The sequence below is a fragment of the Phacochoerus africanus genome, chromosome 1, assembly GCF_016906955.1.
Source record: "Phacochoerus africanus isolate WHEZ1 chromosome 1, ROS_Pafr_v1, whole genome shotgun sequence".
NCBI lineage: Eukaryota > Metazoa > Chordata > Mammalia > Artiodactyla > Suidae > Phacochoerus > Phacochoerus africanus.
Window position 1 is genome coordinate 208,969,616 of NC_062544.1, and position 21,099 is coordinate 208,990,714.

General features: G+C 39.2%; 1 protein-coding gene across 2 annotated transcripts in view; it reads left to right on the forward strand.

The window, feature by feature from the left end:
• The first annotated feature begins 12,491 nt into the window (after positions 1-12,491).
• CCDC50 (coiled-coil domain containing 50) overlaps positions 12,492-21,099 on the forward strand; it is a 71,582-nt gene continuing 62,974 nt past the window's right edge. The window contains exon 1 of one of the 2 annotated variants that reach the window (XM_047788811.1): positions 12,492-12,889. In XM_047788811.1, the coding sequence (XP_047644767.1) occupies positions 12,841-12,889 (49 nt within the window). In that variant the 5' untranslated portion in view covers positions 12,492-12,840. The remainder of the gene's footprint in view (positions 12,890-21,099) is intronic. The other variant, XM_047788820.1, reaches the window with a different exon arrangement.

Here is a 21,099-nt window from a genome sequence, read left to right on the forward strand (position 1 = left end):
CCCTATAAGATAAAGAAAGACTATATTTCTGTAAAAACATAAACAGCACAAATTAACTTCAGAGATATAGTCAACCTGCTCACTGATCATCATCTATAGGTTAGGTGTAATGATGATTTCACTCTAGCATATTTTATAATTTGCAAATAATCTATGTGGGTTAGTAGATATTTGGTACTATCCAAAATGTATATCAGCATATCTTGTCTATACCAAATGGTTTTGGACAGGACCAAATAGACCTGCAAATATAAGGACATTTTGCCATGGACCAAATATCTTATGGATGTTTTGGACAGGACCAAATGTTCTGCAAAGATTTATTTGTCATGTATTTTGTTAGTTTATAGCTATTCTTGTTCTACCCCCCCCAACCCCCAATTTAAGTCAGAAACATACACTAGCCACTAGACTCCGTATCAGTATCAGAAATTGCCTAAAGCACTCACTATATTGATACTAGCACAAAAGAACTGTTTTGGGAGTTCTTTAGCTGCTTAAGCACTAAACAGTCCCCTCTGGTAAGGAGGGGGGACTTTCATGCTTGAGGTTGCTGCTCTCATTAACTAATTCCCTGAAGAAGTTTTGATTTACCTCTGGCAGACCTTTCCTCCCTAGCACAAAAGAGATGGGCTACTGACAGGAATGACAGTACAACCCACATAATTAAGTGAAAGAGAGATTCATAGGAATTATGTGAAGAGAAAGAATCAGCAATCTTCACTCCCCAGTTTAGTTAGCTAATGAATGACTGGACAGGCACTGAGTCAATTTATTGATGCAGAATTATGTTCCAATCACTCTGTGTGAATACAGAATCATAGATTCTTGGAACCTGAGATAAGTTTGAATGCTGAACTTGACACTGAAGACTTCACGATCTAGCTTCAACCTGTCCTTACAGTCTCCTTGTTGACCACATTTCCATATGCCCTCCATATTCTAGGACACGGGTTTTAGACTGAGTCCTTTGGAAAGAAAACCCAAGGCAAAAATCACATGCTGATGTTTTAATGGAGGGTACTGAAGGGTGACAAAACACGCCACCTTAAAATATGCCACTTTGACATAAGGATTATTTTGAGCTAAAGACATTTGAAAAAAAAAAGAAGAAGAAGAAGAAGGATTAAGAAGGGCACTGTGACCTCCTCTTTTCTTCTTCCAAAATCAGGGGATAAAAACCCCCATATGGAACACGTCTTTCTTCTACCAAGAAGAAATAAACATTTTCGTCACTGAGGAAACCTATAAGAATAAACTTTGGGAGTTTAACGAATCCGACTAGGAACCATGAAGTTGCGGGTTCGGTCCCTGCCCTTGCTCAGTGGGTTAACGATCCGGCGTTGCCATGAGCTGTGGTGTAGGTTGCAGACGCGGCTCGGATCCCGCGTTGCTGTGGCTCTGGCGTAGGCCGGCAGCTACAGCTCCTAGCCTGGGAACCTCCATATGCCGCGGGAGCGGCCCAAGAAATAGCAACAACAACAACAACAACAAAAGACAAAAAAAAAAAAAAGAAAAGAAAAAGAATAAACTTTGTTAAACTAACAATTGTCTTCCTAGTCACCTTTCTACCCAGTTAACCACCCTAACCCTAGCCTGTCTGCTTTGTCACATTTTCAAAATTTGCTACACTTAGTCCAATTCAGAATACGTAGGCTTTCAAATCGAACTGCTTCATTGGGTCTTCATTTACTTCTGAGGGCTCCCTGTCATGTAAAATTTACATTAAATTTATTTTTACGCTTTTCTCCTGTTAAGCTTTCTATGTCAATTTAATCCTCAGTTCTAAGAGGCTTAGAGGTTCCATTTTGCCTCCTGAATCATACAAAGGTTCACGAGACAAAAAGGAAAAGCAAAGCATAGACAGAGGGAAACCAAACACAGAGTGATATGTTGCTGTGCTGGCCACGATCTCTCATGACTCGCTTGAGTTCTGCAGGATAAATCTGGACTGACTTTAAGGAATCACTGCACCTCGAAAGGGTCCATGGTAGATTGGGAGGGCAAGGGATTCTCTGCTGCCTCCATCTCACCTCTCGTATCTTATTGGTCTACTCCATGGAGCTCTGCCTCCCCTGAACTTTCAGACTGTATCATTCCTTCCTTGTCCCCGAGGTTTCCAGTAGGGAAATTAGAACCTCTTCAACTTCATTTCACCAATAAGCCATTGCAGTGGTTTCTCCTTGTCAGTCAATACTTTATGCAGGAGGTCTTTCATTTGTGTCAGTGGGGGAAACAGAAATATTTAGACCTTTATCATCAGGGGACTGGCAAGAGCTATTGCTCAAACCTCAGTGGCTAGAGCCAGGGATAAAGGTAGAGAGGAGCCATATGAATATGTTACAAGAGACAGGAAATTAACTGTATTTTTATTTTTGCAAACCATTTGTTACATATTAAATACCGATTTGATGGATACTTGTTGTTTTTAATCACTCTAAATTTGTAACTTTATTATTTTCTAGCCTGGATTGTTTATGGTTAGAGGCCAGTTATCATTTACATAACTTTCCCTCTGTATATAATATGTCATTTTTCTTCAGATGCTTTGAAGATTTTTCTGTTCCTCTGTGGTGGTCATCAATTTTGACTAGAGTGGCCTTGGTGCTTTTCCTCTGTATTTCTCTTTCTTGGGGTTTCCTGAGCTTCTGGGACCTGTAGATTGATATTTTGAAATAGAATCTGGGAAAATCTCAACCATTATTTTCTCAAGTTCTTTTTCCGTTTGTTTTGTTTTTCTGTCTTCTTTCTCTTTCTCTCCTCTCTTGAGTCCTTAAATGTCTGTGTTCCAAACAATGTGATGTTATTCCACCAGTACCAGAAGCTCTTTTTTTAAATTTTAATCTGTTTTCTGTTTTTTCAGATTAAATAATTTCTATTTTTATTTTTATTATTTTTTGGGGTTTTTTATATAATGATTTTTATTTATTTTTGCCATTATAGCTGATTTACAGTGTTCTGTCAATTTTTTACTGTATAGCATGGTGACCCAGTTACACATACATATATACATTCTATTTTCTCACATTATCATGCTTCATCATAAGTGACTAGACATAGTTCCCAGTGCTACACAGCAGGATCTCATTGCTAATCCATTCCAAAGGCAATAGTCTGCATCTATTAACCCCAAGCTCCCAATCCATCCCACTCCCTCCCCCTCTGAAGTGCACGGAGTCTTTATCTGCCATCTCCAATCTATAATTAAGCCCATCCAGTGATTTTTTTTTTTCACCTCCGATATTGTACTTTCTGTTTCTAGGATTTTCATTTATATTTTCTGTTTTTATCTGCTATAATTCTGTATCTGTTCACTTTTTTGTATATAATTTCTATTTCTCTACTGAGTTTCTAGCTGGTCACTCATGATGCCCATATATTTTGATTTAAGTCCTTAAAATATTTATAATAACTGCTAACATAGGCTCTGTATGTCCTTGCCTGCTAATTCTGACCTCTGGGTCATCTTGGTGTTTGTCCCCTCGGATTGCTTTTTTTCTTGATTATTCACCGCATTCTCCTCTGCCATTACATGTCTAGTAATTTTTGGTGAGAAAACTTTTCCTTTTCTGGACATTTTGAATGATACATTATAAGGAGTCTGGGTTAAATTTTTTTCAGTGATTGCTGAATTTTATGCCAGCAGGCAGCTATCTACCAAAGCTTGGTTTTAGGTTGTGCTAGGTTATTTTTGCAAGTACACTATCCATATCACTTATGGCCTCTTTGGTAGCTTACCTGAATACCAGATATGTGAATGAGGTCTCTCTACTTTGTGTGGGTCTTTCATCTAACATCTCCCAGCATCTGAAGCCCTCTAGAATTGCTCTTCCATTCTCTATTTCTATGGATGCTGCTTTCTGTTGGGCCTCATAGAGTTTCATCTTACAGGCTTTTTTTTTTTTTTTTTGATTATTTTAAATTTTCTTTTCAGAGCTACACCTGTGGCATATGGAAGTACCCAAGCTAGGGGCTGAATTGGAGCTGCAGCTTCTGGCCTATACCACGGTCAGCGCAACTCTGGATCCGAGCCACATCTGCAACCTACACCGCACATTGCAGCAATGCTAGATCTTCACCCACCGAGCAAGGCCAGGGATCAAACCTGCATCCTCAGGGAGACTATGTCAGGTTCTTAACATACTGAGTCACAACGGGAACTCCCATGTTGCAGGTTTTGGCTAAGAACTTGGGAACTCCTGGGTTCAGCTCCCACTTCTTCTATCGCCTACCCACAAATTCTAAATATGTCAGCAGCCTGCTCAGATACTCCACGCCCTTTGTAAAATTTGGAAAATTATCCCAAGCTACAGAGTTGGCAAGAGCATGAGAGGCTCACTTCATGTATTACTCTTCTCTCAGGAATTATACTACCTAAAGCCTGGGACTTGTAAACAGTTGCCACATATGTTTTCTCCAACTTTATACTTGTTTATGGGGGAAGAACATGGTTGGAACTATTTATTCTATCCTAGCAAGAAGTGCAGGTCTAAATATGTTTTTAAACATTGAGTTATGAAATATGCAATATTTTGTATGTAAAGAAAAAAATAAATGGAAAATATCACCACATCCAGACCAAGGTCAACATTTTTCCATATTTGCCTCAAACATGTGGCCTTTTCTCAAAGAATTGAAACTTTATAGATAATCAAAACATACTCTTTTGGTTATGTATTGCTGTGCAATATACCACTCTACAGCTTCTTAGCTTAAGCAATAACATTCATTGATTTGTTTCACATTCAACAAATTGGTCCAGGTTATCTCTGTCCCACACGGCTTCCTCTGGAACCGCTCAGCTGGGTTTTGAAGATCCATTTCCAAAATGCTTGGCAATCCTCTTGGTGTTTGCTGTCATTTGGGAGCTCCACTAGGGATTCTGGCTGGGGATAATTGTTCCCCTCCACATAGCCTCTCCATGTGGCTAGTTGAAATTTTCAACAGCATAGAGATGTTAAGATTGTCAGATTTTTTTACAAGGCAACTTAATTCTTTCAGAGCATCAAAACAGACGTTGCCTAGCCTTCTTAATGCTAGGACTTTCAGGTCTCAAAATGTTATTTCGACAGCATTTTATTGGCCATCACAGTCAAAGATCCAGTCTAGCCTAGAATCAATGGAAGGACAATTAGACTCCATGTTTTGATGGAGGTCCACAATGTCATATTGCAAGAGGACATGAGTGATAGGAACCAATACTATGGTCATTATTGCAAAAGTAATTTATGTCCCACAGTTTCCCAAATCCCTTATTCCTTAGAGGTAGCCACTGTAATCAGTGTGTAAACTTCTCATTCATATTTTCGTACCTTTAGTACAACTCTCTCTAGCACCGAGCGTCTTTTGTATTTCAAAAATCCTCCGTATAGAAACAAGAAAAACATTGAGAAATCTCACGAATGTGTTACAGGACACAAATTCCCTAGATGTGTTTACCCAAGAATCTGCTGAGACCATACATTGCTGACAGCTTGAATTACACAGATTCATCCTCTTTTCTTCTCTGAATTTGAATTTGTAATCCTGCCCTTCTAGTTACAGGTATCATGGGGGAAAATAACATGTAGAAAGAGGATTCCTAAATTATGGTCTGCTGCAGAGAAACTGACTATGCGTTTCATCTTTAAGAGTGGATTCCCATCTCTTCTTAGTTGGAGATTTCCTTTTAATTAAGACCTTCCCCATATGTAATTTTTTTTAGTCACCTTTGGTTAAAAAAATATATATATAATCACAAAAAGTTATGCTGATCTTAGTAATACTTGTTAATACATTTTTATATATTAATCACAAGTATACTTGAGTTCCTTTGAAAAATAGAAACATACTTTAGGAGAGATTTATGCAATTGGCAGATAATTCTTCGTATATATATAAATTAGTAGAATTTAATGTAACTCCAGCATACAAGATATTTGTATCCCAGAAGTTAGGAATCTTTTACCATAACTCACACTGCTAAATCTTGCTTTAGCTCTCTGTTAGATCATGGTTCCCCTTGCATGAGTCAGAACCTGTGCCAGTTTGCTTAATATCCCTGGAAGTGAAACCTGTTGACATCCTACCCTAGTCTCTGCCAATTCTATTGGATGAGAGTCCCTTGCTCTGGCTCCACATAGTCTCATTTTCTTCATCATTGTCACTTGCCTGCACTCTCGTGGCAGCCAAGAAAAACCTCCCAAATGACAGTGGTGTCCATAACTATTTTTTATTTTTCTTAATTTTTGAGAAATGTATTTAGATGTAAGAAATAAGTGCCCATTAACAAAGGTTAGGTTTTAGGACATGATGGTATAAGCTAAAGTTTCCTCTTGGCAAAGAGAGATTTCTCTTTTTAACCCAGTTGTTTCTCTAAATCTTTTAAATTATGTCTACTATCTAGTAAGGTCTAGATTTTTTTTCTTTTCTTTTCTTTTTATTTATTATTATTATTTTTTATTTTCCCACTGTACAGCAAGGGGATCAAGTTATCCTTACATGTATACATTACAATTACATTTTTCCCCCACCCTTTCTTCTGTTGCAACCTGAGTATCTAGACAAAGTTCTCAATGCTATTCAGCAGGATCTCCTTGTAAATCTATTCTAAGTTGTGTCTGATAAGCCCAAGCTCCCGATCCCTCCCACTCCCTCGCCCTCCCATCAGGCAGTCACAAGTCTCTTCTCCAAGTCCATGATTTTCTTTTCTGAGGAGATGTTCATTTGTGCTGGATATTAGATTCCAGTTATGAGTGATATCATATGGTATTTGTCTTTGTCTTTCTGGCTCATTTCACTCAGTATGAGATTCTCTAGCTCTATCCATGTTGCTGCAAATGGCATTATGTCATTCTTTTTGATGGCTGAGTAGTATTCCATTGTGTATATATACCACCTCTTCCGAATCCAATCCTCTGTCGATGGACATTTGGGTTGTTTCCATGTCCTGGCTATTGTGAATAGTGCTGCAATGAACATGCGGGCGCACATGTCTCTTTTAAGTAGAGTTTTGTCCGGATAGATGCCCAAGAGTGGGATTGCTGGGTCATATGGAAATTCTATGTATAGATTTCTAAAGTATCTCCAAACTGTTCTCCATAGTGGCTGTACCAGTTTACATTCCCACCAACAGTGTAGGAGGGTTCCCTTTTCTCCACAACCCCTTCGGCACTTGTTATTTGTGGATTTATTAATGATGGCCATTCTGACTGGTGTGAGGTGATATCTCATGGTAGTTTTGATTTGCATTTCTCTTATGATCAGCGATGTTTTCATGTGCTTGCTGGCCATCTGTATATCTTCTTTGGAGAAATGTCTATTCAGGTCTTTTGCCCATTTTTCCATTGATTGATTGGCTTTTTTGCTGTTGGGTTGTATAAGTTGTTTATATATTCTAGAGATTAAGCCCTTGTCGGTTGCATCATTTGAAACTATTTTCTCCCATTCTGTAAGTTGTCTTTTTGTTTTCTTTTTGGCTTCCTTTGCTGTGCAAAAGCTTTTCAGTTTGATTAGGTCCCATGGGTTTATTTTTGCTCTAATTTCTACTGCTTTGGGAGACTGACCTGAGAAAATATTCATGATGTTGATGTCAGAGAGTGTTTTGCCTATGTTTTCTTCTAGGAGTTTGATGGTGTCCTGTCGTATATTTAAGTCTTTCAGCCATTTTGAGTTTAATTTTGTGCATGGTGTGAGGGTGTGTTCTAGTTTCATTGCTTTGCATGCAGCTGTCCAGGTTTCCCAGCAATGCTTGCTGAATAGACTTTCTTTTTCCCATTTTATGTTCTTGCCTCCCTTGTCAAAGATTAATTGACCATAAAACTCATTTTTTTTTTTAAATGGCCATACCTGAGGCATATCCCCTTCCAGGCCAAGGACTGAATCCAAGCTGCAGCAATGGCAACACTGAACCTTTAACCCACTGCACCTCTAGAAATCAAACCCTTACCTCCCCCACAGTGACCAGAGCCATTGCAGTCGGATTCTTAACCCACTGTACCACAGTGGGAACTCCAAAACTCATTTTCGAAAAAAGTTTTTAAAAGTATACTTTAAAAATATTCTTTGATCAGCATGGCCATGATCTACTTTAATACATCTCTACCAAATGCTTTATCTAACAGTTAACTCAGTAGATATTTTGTGAACAGCTATTATGTGCCAACATTATGCAATGTACTGAGGATACAGCAATAATGCACATATCCAAAGTTCCAGGCCTCTTGCTAAATTGGACAGACATATCAAATACACATATAATACTTTCAGGGATAACGGACTTGGAGAGAAGAAAAGAGTGGACAAGATATGGAATGACAGGGTGTGGTTTACTATTTTAGGTAAAGTCGGGGAAGGTTTCTCTGAGAAGGCGGCATTTGAGTAGATCCCTGAATGAAACTGGGGAAGAACATCATGAAGTTGTTTGGCGGGGGTGGGTGGGGTGAAGGCTTTCCAGGAAAAGGGACCAGTTAAATGAAAAGTCTCTGATGTTAGAATAGGCATGGCCTAGGAGGAACAGCAAGAGTTCAGGGTGAGAGAAGGACAGTAAATGAGGGGCAAGAGGTCGGAAATGAAATCATACTGGTAGGGGCGACTCTAGCAGATTACAGCAAGCTTTTTGGTTTGCATTCTAAAGATGAGATACCAGTGGAGATTTAAGCTCAAAGGAGTGACATTCTCTGACTTATAATTTAAAACGTAAGTGGTTCTGCAGATATAGAGAACAAACCAGTGGTTACCAGTGGGGAGAGCCAAAGGGGGAGGGGCAATGTAGGGGGGAGGGAAAATGAGGTACAAGCTATTAAGTATAAAATAACTACAAGGCTATACTATTGTAGAACATGGGGGGGTATAGCTAAGATTTTATAACCATAAACGGAGTATAAACTTTAAAATTGTGAAGCACTATATTGTACATATGTAAGTTATATAATATTGTACATAAAACATAACAATAGAAAGAAAAACTTAATATGTCAATGGGAGTTTTGTTTTAGTGGGGTTTCAGCAAAGGGTGAATTAAATACCTGTGTTTATGTTTACTACAACCGCTCCATTCACTTGTTCAATTTTATAATGTGGTTACCAGCTCTCCCATCTACTATTACTCCTTCTTTATGACTAACCTAGACGTCAAATCAAAAGTCCTCTTTGCCAGTCCTTGTTGCCCTTGTTTTTCCAACAGGATTTGACACTAGAACTAATTAAACATTCAAATGATTATGAAAGGTAGGCAGTTAGATACACAAATATGTAACTTATGGGAGAATTTGGGTTGAAAATATGAATTTTGGTGTTGTCGGTATATTAGGCCGAACTATATTAACCATCGTTTTTTTTTTTTGTTTTTTTTTTCTTCAGTCTAAATGGTGCCATAAGGGCAGTTTTATTTGTCCTAAGGATTAGTAAAGAGACTGAATGAATTACCAAAAGTAATGAGAAAAGTTAGAAAGGACTAATTTGAGAGCTAAAGTGCTGTCTAAAACACTCCAATATTTAAAGATTTGGGAAAGTGGGAGTACCCCTAGAGAGAGAGAGAGAGAGAGAGAGTGAGAGCCTGAGTGTGTGAGTGTGTGTGTGTGTGTGTGGTTTTGGTGAACATTCTAGAGATGGTCAGTTGCCTAACTAGGAATACAAACTGCAGCTGTTGTAACCTAAGATTTTAGCAGAAGGCTATGTTCTAAAGAAAATTATAATAAGAACTTTTTTTAAAAAATTTAGATTAGTAATGGAACTTTTATAGCCAAATTTAATATGTATTAGAATTGGGTTTAAAATTGGGGGTTTTTGAATATGTAGAGCTAAATCTACAAATTGTTTATGGACTGTATAGTGAGACTCTATAGAAGAATAAGGAATGGGGACTTTATCAAGTTTTCAGAGCAGGTTTTATGACTTTTTGTACTACTTGCTAATAATCGTGTATATATATCAATTCAGTTGTAGACATACATTTTTTGGCATCCTGGTGGAAACAATTTGGGTAGAGTTGCTGGCCTATAACTATCTCTACTAATTTGCAGATATTGCTCTCCAGAAGAACCCCCGTCCCCCCTAGCTGAGCTTTCTTTGGTTTGGATCATTTTTCAACAAAGGGGCTAGTGGTGTACTAATGTCTTGGGAGATAAATAAGCAAAAATCCCCAAACCAAAATAAAACCAAAACAAAAATGTTTCAAGAAGATGGGTAGGATCATATCTATTGACCTATAGATTTGGCAACATGGAGGTCCTTGATAATTCTAATCAAAACAGCTGTTTTGGAGTGATGAGGCTAAAAAGTATGATTTGGAATAGGTTCCAGACAGGATGAGAGAATAAGGGGAGGTCATATGAATATATGAATATGTCTTACGGAGATCAGAAGAAATGTGGATATTTTTAAGGAAAATGAAGCAATGACCGTTTGGCATATCTCATCCATATTAATCAGTCTAGGCAAGAAATAGAAGCCACACTCAAAATGGTTTAACTGGAAAGAATATAATGGCCTTCTTACAAAGATGTGGGTATGTTTAAGGGGACTAGCCATTACCATCCTAGGCCTGAAGGGACAGAGGAAGGAAATGGTATTATTAGAGACTCATGAGAGCTGGAACCATGGGAAAGAGGCCTCTAGACAAGTATTATGGTGGGAGGGACACAGTTACGACCAAAACTTTGGACTAGCGTAAAGGAAAGGAGTGTAATACATACCCCCATATTTCTCTCCTCCTTTCTTTTGATCTTCTGTCAGTGCTATGTCTTGGTCTAACTCAAAAGGAGGCCACAGGGCAAGGAGGCCATGGTGATATATTCATAAATGTTCAGCCTCCCAAGGCAGAGCACGACAGAGGAGTGAAGACAATGGATTTGGGGAGGGAAACAGACAATACTGCCATCACACATATTCTCTATGACTATGGGAAGTTAAGAAAAAAGTCATAGAAGGCAGGCAACTTAAAAATCCCCATGAAACTGCCATTCTAATAGTACTTCCTTTCTATTTATACATTTAATTACTGGGTGTTCTTTATGCCTAGTACCGGGGTTGATTAACTTTTTATGAAAAAGTCCAATAGTACATATTTTAGACTTTGAGACCCATAGTAAATATTGTAGACTTTGAGACCAAAACTGAAAATGTTATGTTGTATTTATATAATTAATATAATCATTTAAATGCATAAAAAGCAATCATTCGAATCCAATGGTCTAGATTTGGCCTATGGGCCAGGGTTTGCCACTTCCGGCTTAGAAAGTCTTCTGTTAGTACTTTTTTGGTAGATAGCAGAATCCAGAATAGCAGGAATTCCAGCTGCTCCAGGGACCAGCTGGTTTGCTGTTCTGATAACATCAGAACACACTCTCTTCATCCTCTTTCTCTTCTTTGCTTCTTTGAGTTTGGCTTCATCATCTGCTAGGAAGAGGAAACACTCCTCATAAGAAATAAAAAGTTTTATCTAAATTTTTACATAATATCCCAGGAGTTCTCATGAGGCAAAGTGGGTAAAGGATCTGGTGGTGTCACCTAGGTGGCTTGGGTCTCTGCTGTGGTGCAGGTTCAGTCCCTGGCTGGGGAACTTCCACATGCCCTGGGTGTGGCCCTGAATGAATGAATGAATATGTAACTAAATACATGCATAAATGGGTAAATAAATGCAAAATAAATTAATAAACAAATACATTTCCTCTTAAAAAAAAATGTAATGTATTCTGCTTGACCTCTCTTGGTCACACACCCATCCTTAGAGGAATGTGTATGGGTGAGAGAGGAAGGGTGGTGGCTGGTGGTGGAGAGGTCCTTTGATTCATCAAGCCTGGGAGAGGAGCCCCCTCCTGAGGAGGGCTTCCCAATGAGAGCTTGAATTTGGTTGCTAGGAGATGCAGACAGGAAATGCTATTTGGGGAAGATAAAAATGTCACAATTATAGTCCAATGTGTGTGACAAGCCAGAAGACAGAGATGGCTGGCACACGTTGTTACCACCCTCAGTACCTAACACCCCACTTGCTAGACGTTCATGCATTTTTGATGAATGAATGACTCAGTACCCCCAGCTGGTTGTGAACACTCTCTTCTCTTGACAGGCCCCCTGTTTTTGATCAGCTGCTCTTTAGTTCTGTACATTGTAGTAGAGGTTTTTTTATGCCCATGTATTATCTTTCCTCTAACCCGGGGAGGTCAGAGAGCCAGTCACACAGTAAGCATCCCGTGGAAAGAGCCCACAGAACGGTGACTATACCGGTGACAGTAACAACTGCGTTCTGGGTGACCTGTGCGGCCTTTATGCCAAGGCCTTTAGGACTCAAAGCCCCCCCACCAATAGACGCGACCCTGTCCCTATTGGGAGGGAAGCAGGACGCGGGGGCGGGGGCGTAGCGGGGCTTGGCCTCTGGCGCGTCACTAGGCGCAAAGGAGACAGCTGGGAGGCGGCCGGGGGAGCTGATCTGCGCTCGCCAGCCACTAGCAATTGCGGTTACAGACCTGCAGCTCCCCTCCCCTCTCCCTCCCCCTCCCCACCCAGGCCCGCCCGCCCGCCCGCGCGCCTTTCTGTCTCCTCTCTCCCTCCGTACTGGCCGGCCCGGGTCCATTTCCGGGCTCCGGGTATTTGGTATCGATCGGGCCGGGGGCGCGAGAGCAGGTGGCTGCGGAGGGGCAGCTGGGCCGCCAGCCTGGTGCGCCGGGGCGGGCCTCCCGCCGCCTTTGTCTCCCGTCCCCTCCCGGAGGCCAGCTCTGTCTTCCGGGACCGCAAGCGCTGCGGGCTGGACTTTGCGCCGCGTCGGGCGCTGCAGCCGCTGCCGCTGTTGAGAGCCGGGCCACGCTCGGTGTAGGCGGCGGCCGGGAAGTGGGAGGCCTTGGGCAGCTCGGACACCGGGCCAACATGTCTGAAGTCAGCATCGACCAGTCCAAGCTGCCTGGAGTCAAGGAAGGTAGGGGCCGGGCTGTGGAGCGCGCGCCGGGCCCCTCCGGCTCCAGCCAGGGCTCCCTCTGGTTTGGGGCGTCGTCTCGGCGGCCCTTGGGGCTCTCACTCGGTGCCCACCTGGTGTCGGCCTGGTGGAGGCCCTGGCCGGGGAGGGAACTGAATTCAGGCTCAACTGCGGGACCTTGGGCAAGTCACTTACGTTCGAGCCTGATTTCTCCTCTGTAAGGAGATGGGGGTAAAGAGGCACCACCTTCAGCAAGTGGTTGTGTAAAGGCTCTCAGGAATCCAATGCCCTTCGTGAACGGTGTAAAGAGGAGGCACATCTTATTTCTTAACAATTAAGGCCCAGCCTAGCTGGCTTGAAGGCTAGGAGTGAAGAGGGGTTGACGTTCAGTTCCCTGTGGAGCCTTTGTTTTGAAACTTGACTCTTTCCCTCCTTCTGTCTACTCTCCTACACTCGCGTCAGGCTGGCTGACTTTCCCACCTTCCTCCAGGTTTAAAAGTTTAGCTTGGGCCCGCTCAGAGCAGGCAGGCGGATGAGAAGGTGCTATAGGCAATTTTTCAAAAAAAGCAGTAAGCGAGGTGGGGAGCAGGGGACTCACTGTGACCTTGATTTTTACTGGCTCCCTGTAGTGATGTTGAGAAAAATCAAGATTAATTAGTACCGATCTGGCTTGGCCATTAGCAATTAACCCATTGACTTCTTATCCCTGGTCTTCATCCAGACCTAGCATTTTTTTTATTGAGGTCTTTGGGCTGGATTGCCTTAATTTCTAGTTATCTTTGACTGTTATTTGGCCCTGGGAAGCAGAGACGTCCCAGAGTGCTATCTGAGCTTGCAGAGGCTGTCTTTGTAGTGGATGTCATTTGTTTCCGCTGACTATTGTGTTCTCCTCTTGGGAATGTGGAATTGAAAATAAGAATCTTTGCTTTCTTGGAACTGTGTGTTCCATAGCCAACATAACTTGACTCATAGAGGGTCTTGTGGGTGCTCGGGCTGACCCCAGAATCTAGAGCAAACTTGACTGCTTTATGTACCAGAGTTCAAACAGTAGGAGACAGAGTCACTTGTTTTTTGTAGAATTTTTAATGGGGGCTGGGCCTGTGCTATTGTTCCTGAAGGATATTAGAGCTTAGGCCTGAGATTTTTAGCAAGTATTTTTCCACCTTTCAGTTCCCAACCTGGCTTTGGTGAAGATTCTGGCATTCCTATCTAAATATACTTTTCATAGCACTGTCAAGACTGGAGCCTGAGTGATAAGGAAAGTCAAATCTGCACTTTGAAAGTCCTAGTCTTTGAGATTGTTCTTAACTTTTCTGAGTTGAGGGGGGGTGTGTGTCAGATGTCGCTAAAGCAGAAGCCATCCTTGTGTAGTGTATACTGCTTCATTGGGAGTGGATGATAAGGTAGAGAATTGGAGTTCAAACACAACCTTAATATGTAAAGTATTAATCATATAGTGCTGTGATTTTACTTAGCTTCCTATATATGTCAGTGACCTGAAACAAACTTGAAATTCACCTTCTCTGTATGTGTTCATATTACTCTGGTTTGTAATCAAGACATGAATGGTTTGTTCTAGTATACTCTTTCTCAAGCATTTCAGCAAATACTTTCCATCTATAAGTGCAAGAGTTTTCCATTGCCAACCTCTGCAGTTGAACAGATTTGGATTGGCTTTCATTTTGCACAATGTAGTGTTTAGTAGCCCAGTGTACATGATATGGTAAAGTGGTAATTCTGTTTCATTAAGTTAGAATTAAATATTGATTTACTTTGAAGGTAGTCAGAAGTTGTTGGGAAGATCATTGTCTTTGTAAGCATCTGATTTTTCTGGTTCAAAGATCATGGAAGGAAATGACATACTGTGCTAGGAACATCCTAATAGTGGTGTGGTTTTTGATCTGGGAAGTATTTGTTTCTATTAAAGTGTATCTTTTTCTAACATAACTCTAAATATGGCCCAGTTTGACTCCTTATCAATGTTTTTAGACCCCAATTAAAGAAAATAAACTTGGTGCCCATGATTGGGTGAAATACACACAAACACTGAGACTGTTCTCAATACTGAAATTCCAACTCAGTTTGAAAAGAAAGTTTAGTAATAATTTGCTTAATATTCTGTCTCCTGTACTAATCTTCTCAGTCTAAACCTTTATATACAATTACAATTTGGGATCATGGTGTAGGTTGGATTAGCGATGGAGGAGAATAATGCAGTGGATGTCTGCCCCTTCCCACTGCCCTTTTCTTTAGGAGGGTGTGGGGAGCCCTAGGACCTTTATTGTGAACATTTCAACAGAGGTCATGGTAGCAGCTGACATCAGGGAGAGAGGGAATATTGGAAAACTTTTTTTTTTCTAGGTTAAAACCTAACACTTGCTTACTCAGTTTTAAGACGATCAAAGATATTCATCATTCGAATAGACCTTTGAAAAAAATAACTACAGCAGTACCTTTACCTTGGGAGATCTCTCTTAAAATAGGAAACAAAGGAACATGTTTGAGTTCACATGTAGTGAAAAGAATTAAGTCTAACTAGACATCAACACATCATTTCTGTTTTAAAAGCATATTTGGAACATCTGCATACTTTTTGTAATGGAAATACTGTTGTCATTGTTTAGGAATAATGCTCTATTTCTTCTGAAACATTTGAGGTTCCCTGAAACAAGATTTGAAATCATTCTCAGCCTTTTTTTTTTTAAATCAGTAGATATAACTCAAATGCATCATGCAATTTGTGAATGCTACACAAAGGTTTTCACAAATAGACAAAGGTTCCAACAATATCCTGAAAGATTTTTAGTTTAGATCAAAGCTTTTTTTTTTTTCCCTAAAAAAAGAACACTTTTTCATAAGTTAACAAACTTAGATTTTTGGTCAGTTTTAGCTTCATTGCAGAATTTTCTTTCTGAAACCACAGTTCAGACTCCCCATTTTTTTTTCCTCTCTCTCCAGTCTGATTCTCATCTCTCTACTTAGTTTGAATTGTTCACCAATCCCTGTAATCCTGCCCTTTCCCCCATCTAACAAAGGTCTCCCGTTGTCTTAAAGTTTTAGTCTGAGAGCCTTAACCTGTCCATCAAAGCCATTTCTAGACCCCTCTAAACTTTACTAACTCCTTTTAGTCATTAGAGTTTAGTTGTAGTCATTAGAGTTTTCCCACTTTTAGCCATTTAGCAGTTATATACCAACCCTCTCATCTTCTACCAAGGCCAACCTTTTTTCTTTCCTTTCAGCAATAAGGACTTTGATTATGTGTTATATATTCTTACTGGCCTTCAAATGGAAGGTTCTACCATCTCCAAGGTTGGTTATCTCTGTGCATGCCCGGGCATGCAGTCAAGATTAGCATCTGAAGTGGGTGCACTTGGTGGAGACATTTCTTGAAATAAAAGTAGCTAGTTCTTCTGAGTGCAAATCCTTGTTCTTTAGTGAAAGATAAAAGTTAATACATTTTCAGAGCTATGCCTAGAAAGCACTGTTTTATTTTAGGTCCAGGACACGCCAGTGGCATAATGGTGTAAATTAAATTAATGGCATAAATCCAGAACTTTAAGGGGAAAGATACAAAATTGTGTGTCTGGTGCAATAAATGAAACCAAGTAGTCCCAGAGTTTGAAAGCATATGCACACTGGACATTTAATGTGATGGCCATCTCATAGACTTCTATTTTCTGGCTCTAGGGTAAACTCACTTTCTCTTTTCTTCAGAATTACACAGTAGGTTTTTTTGTTTTTTGGGTTTTTGTTTTTGTTACTGTTTTTAAATGGAACCCTGGGCTAGATCTTGAGTTAGGAGGTTTGTGTCATTTTTCTCTTTACCATCATGTCATCTGGCTTTGGGTCTTTGAGATGGGCAGCAAATATTCAGCAGATATTTGGATGTGTGAATAAATGATTGAATGAGTAAATTATGAATACCAGAGACTTCCTAGTAGTTGAGGAATTCTATCTCTAGCATAATTATTACGTATCCCTTCTCAGAGCATAAGCTCTTAAAAGACAAAGATAATGCCTCTTAACCATAGGCATGGTGTATCTTAGTGCTAGTATTAAATTTATGAAAATTTCTCATCTTTTTTTCTAATGTTTTTCTCATAGATGCATATTATAAATAGAATCCATATGTAGATTTGTACAACATAGAAAGTTAAAAAAAAAGTAATTCCACACTCTTCTTCCTGGCTTTGGAAGTAATCATTATTAAGAATAAAATTTTAGTAAAATTTCTTTTAAATGCTGTTTTGTGGTTTTAACTTTTTCTTGAGTAATAGCTTTAAATTTTTTTTTTCCCTGAAGTGTAAATGCAAAGCAATATCACATAATTTGGAAGCTGGAAAGAAACACAGATACGTATTATTTAGAAGTTTTTGTGCTGTGTGCCACCTGTCACATGAGGGTGGTTTCACAATAAAAAGTGCCCTGATGCAGGGAAATGATCTTCACTGTGGTGGAGAGGCAGTTCTGTAGAGTTCAAGGAGTTGTGAAAAAAACCCCGTGAAATTCCATACTTGCACCTGAAATGCCTCTCACATATGGGGAAAAAACATCTTTCAGTTTATTGCTCTATGCAGGTGTGCAGTACCTTCTTAAATGAATCAGTGATTTTTAAAAAAGGAAATAGCTGCTATTTGTAAAAGAAGATTCTTTTAATAATCTAATGAATTGAGAAATTATTATTTTTTTTATAAGTACTTAAAGGGCACCTTCTCCCATGTGGGAAACTGTGAAATTAATGGATATTTTTAAAGAGGATCTTAGAATAGAAAGCGTTAAATATCATTGATCTAGGCTAACCAGATTTTCCAGATGAAAATCTGAGAGCCAGGATGGGGCAGTGAGTTGTACCAAAGACTGAGGCTAAGTATCTAAAAATTGGCTCATTGGGGCCTAGAATAGAAAAGTTTAAAATTGAATATTCGCACAGCTCTGTCTGCCCTGCTCTCTCACTTCCCACCTTCTCCCTCTCTGCATCTCCTCCCTTCCTCTCTCCCTTTGTTCCCATTCCCTCCTCTTTCTTTTAAATGTGTCAGATGCTTTAGAGTCACCCCAGTGTGTTTCGTTAATACTGTCATATATTTAAAACAGTGGAATAAAAATAATGAGTGACAAAACAATTTCAGAAAGTTACTTTGGGGTAGTGTTTGATATGCATGTTAAGTTAATGAAGGTTTTATTTTATTTTTTAATTATAAAAGCTTTTTTTGAGGTTTTATTTTGATTCAAAAAATGAATTACTGGGTGAATTACAGGAGGTCACAGTCCTGCCTCAGTGTTTTTTCTTCCCTGGTACACTCAGCCTGAAGGGGCTGATGTTTAGAGGCTTGGAGATTTTAAGATTAAACATATTAAAGAAATAAATCTATAGCCATGATCTTTGCTTGGTTCTTTTCAGGGACATGGGAGTTTTGATTGAGATAAATGAATTTTTGCATCAGTAACAAAATGCAGTATGATACTACAAAACTTAAGTAAGTGCTGCTTGAAATTCCAGTTCTCTAAGTACAGGAGTGTATTTTAAAATTAACTACTCCAACCTATGGGAGGAAAAAATAAACCTTAATCACAGCTATATTTGCAATTTCAGATGTAGCCACTAGAAGGGCTACTGGATTTATGTTTTTAACTGATGGCCTATTTATAGGTGTCCTGTTCTAAAAAACTGTAAAATTAGGATACCCTAGATCTTAGATAAGACCTACAAAAGATAATTGGTTTTATATACCTTGGGAATTATCTAGACCATTTATTCCTAGATGTTTTAATTTAGAAACCAAAAAGAGTTTCTAGATAATACTTTTAAAAAGACATGACAAACACATATACTCAAAAGAACTTTTTTTTTTTTTGCCGTTGTTTCGTGAACACACACACATACACACACTTTAAGATATGTAGGTCTTCATCTGATAGCTGGTAGCCACACACTGACATAAAAGCATTGAAAACTTTCTAATAAACCAGAACCAGTGTAATATCAGTGTTGCTTATATATCAGCGTTTTTAGTCAAATTAATTGAGGTGTAATTCATATATAGTAAAAATTCATCCTTCATAGTATGCAGTTCTGAATTTTGACATCTGTATAGTCTTGTAACAACCACAGCAATCAAGATATAGGGCAGTTACGTAACCCCCAAACTGCTCCACTACTTTTCCTTGCCTTTACCAACCACTGATTTGTTTTCTGTCACTTTAGTTTTGCCTTTGCAAAAAATGTCTTATAAATGAAGTCATACAGTAAGTTGCTTTTTGAATTTGGCTTCTTTCACTTAGCATAATACATCTGATACCATGTGTGTATCAGTAATTTCATTCCTTTTTATTGCTGAGTTCCAGTGTATGGCTGTGCCACAGTTCACTTATCCATTCACTGATTGGCCAACATTGGGTTATTTTCACTTTTGGTGGTTATGGTCTCTGCAGATATTTGCATACAGGTTTTTGTTTTTTGGTTTTTTTAGGTGAACTTTTTTTGTTTCTCTTGGGCAAGCACCTAGGATAGGATTAATTGTTCAAACGGTGAATATATGTTTAGGTTTATAAGAAACTGCTAAAATCTTTTCCAAAGTGGCTGTATCATTTTTGCATTCCCACAAGCAGTGTATGTGAGCTCTAGTTGTCCTGCATCCTTGTCTGCACTTTAAATTGTCAAGGTATATTTTTTTAAATTGTAGCAATTTGTGTAACATTATCTCATGTGGCTTTCATTTGCATTTCTCTAATGACTGATGATTTGAGCCTCTTATGCCTGTTTTCTGTTTTTCATATTGTTGAGGTATGTGTTCTAAGCTTTGCCTTTTGTTTTGTGTCTTTTTAGGGCCACACTGGTGGCATATGGTTCCCAGACTAGGAGTAGAATGGGAGCTGTAGCTGCTGGCCTGCACCACAGCCACAGCAACACCAGATCCAAGCTGTGTCTGCACCCTAACCACAGGTTATTGCAACGCCAGATCCTTAACCCACTGAGCAAGGCCAGGGATTAAACCTGCGTCCTCATGGATGCTAGTCAGATTCATTTCCGCCCAGCCACAACAGAAACTTCATGCCTTTTTTTTAAAAAAGCAGGCATTTTTATTCTTTCTATTGAGTTTTAGGAGTTCTTTACATATTCTGAATTCTTGTCTTTTATCAGATAATACTAATTTTGCACATGTCAGTGGTCTTTAAACATTGGTGCAACATTAGAATGATATGGGGAATTTTTCTATAAACACATTCCTAGCCTACTTGCTTTCAGCTGAATCTCTTGGAGATAGGTCAGGAATGTGTAGTTTTTAATACCTAGATTATACGCAGTGGATATTTAGAATATACTGAGAATACTGTGGCCATGCTAATTCAGGGATTGATCCTTCCTTACTCTTAATTTCTTAAGTTTTTGCCGTGGCAACTCATTTCACTGTCAGTGTTAAAGAATGAGCAGCATTCTTTTTTTCCTTTCAGTAATTGAAATTGGTCCCTCTAAGATAGGGGTTTGCAAACTATGGCTCCTGGGCCAATCCAGCCGACCCATCCCTTGTTTTTATACAAGTGAGCTGAAGGTAGTTCTTACATTTCTTTAGTGGTTGAAAAATAAAGAGGAAGAAGAATGTTTTGTGATGGATAAAAATGATATGAAAATCAAATTTCACTGTCTCAGGTTTTATTGGGACATAACTTTGTTCATATTTTCACATTTTGTCTGTGGCTGCCTTCCTGCTACAAAGGCTGAGACAAGTAATTGTGTGGCAGAGACTGTATAATCAGCAAAGCTTAAATTCTTTACTGTATGGTATTTTTTGGAAAATCAGTAATTTCCTTGCGAACGTTTCAGTGAAACCATTTTTAAAAAACTTCCCTGTTTAATCTTTTTTGATATTTCAGTTATGACCATGAAATCAGTTAGCAGAACTTTTCTTTAACACAGTGATGTGCTGTTGGAGACTATTGTTGGTTGAACTCATGTGATAGCATGTTTTATTTTTGTGGTGACTTTTAAAACTATAGACTTCCATCCTGATTTTTTTTTCTTTCTTTTAAGAATAAAATTTGCTTTCCTTATAAATTTCTAGGGACAGTTGATTATCAAAGTAGAAATCTTATGTAAAGGAAGAAAAATCCATATGCCAGCTCTGAGTAAGGGTCTGTGGGGCTTTCAGAAGTGAAATACATGAGTAAACAAAGTCAGCTTTTTAAGTTTGTTTATGATTCTTAGCTTATGACTTATT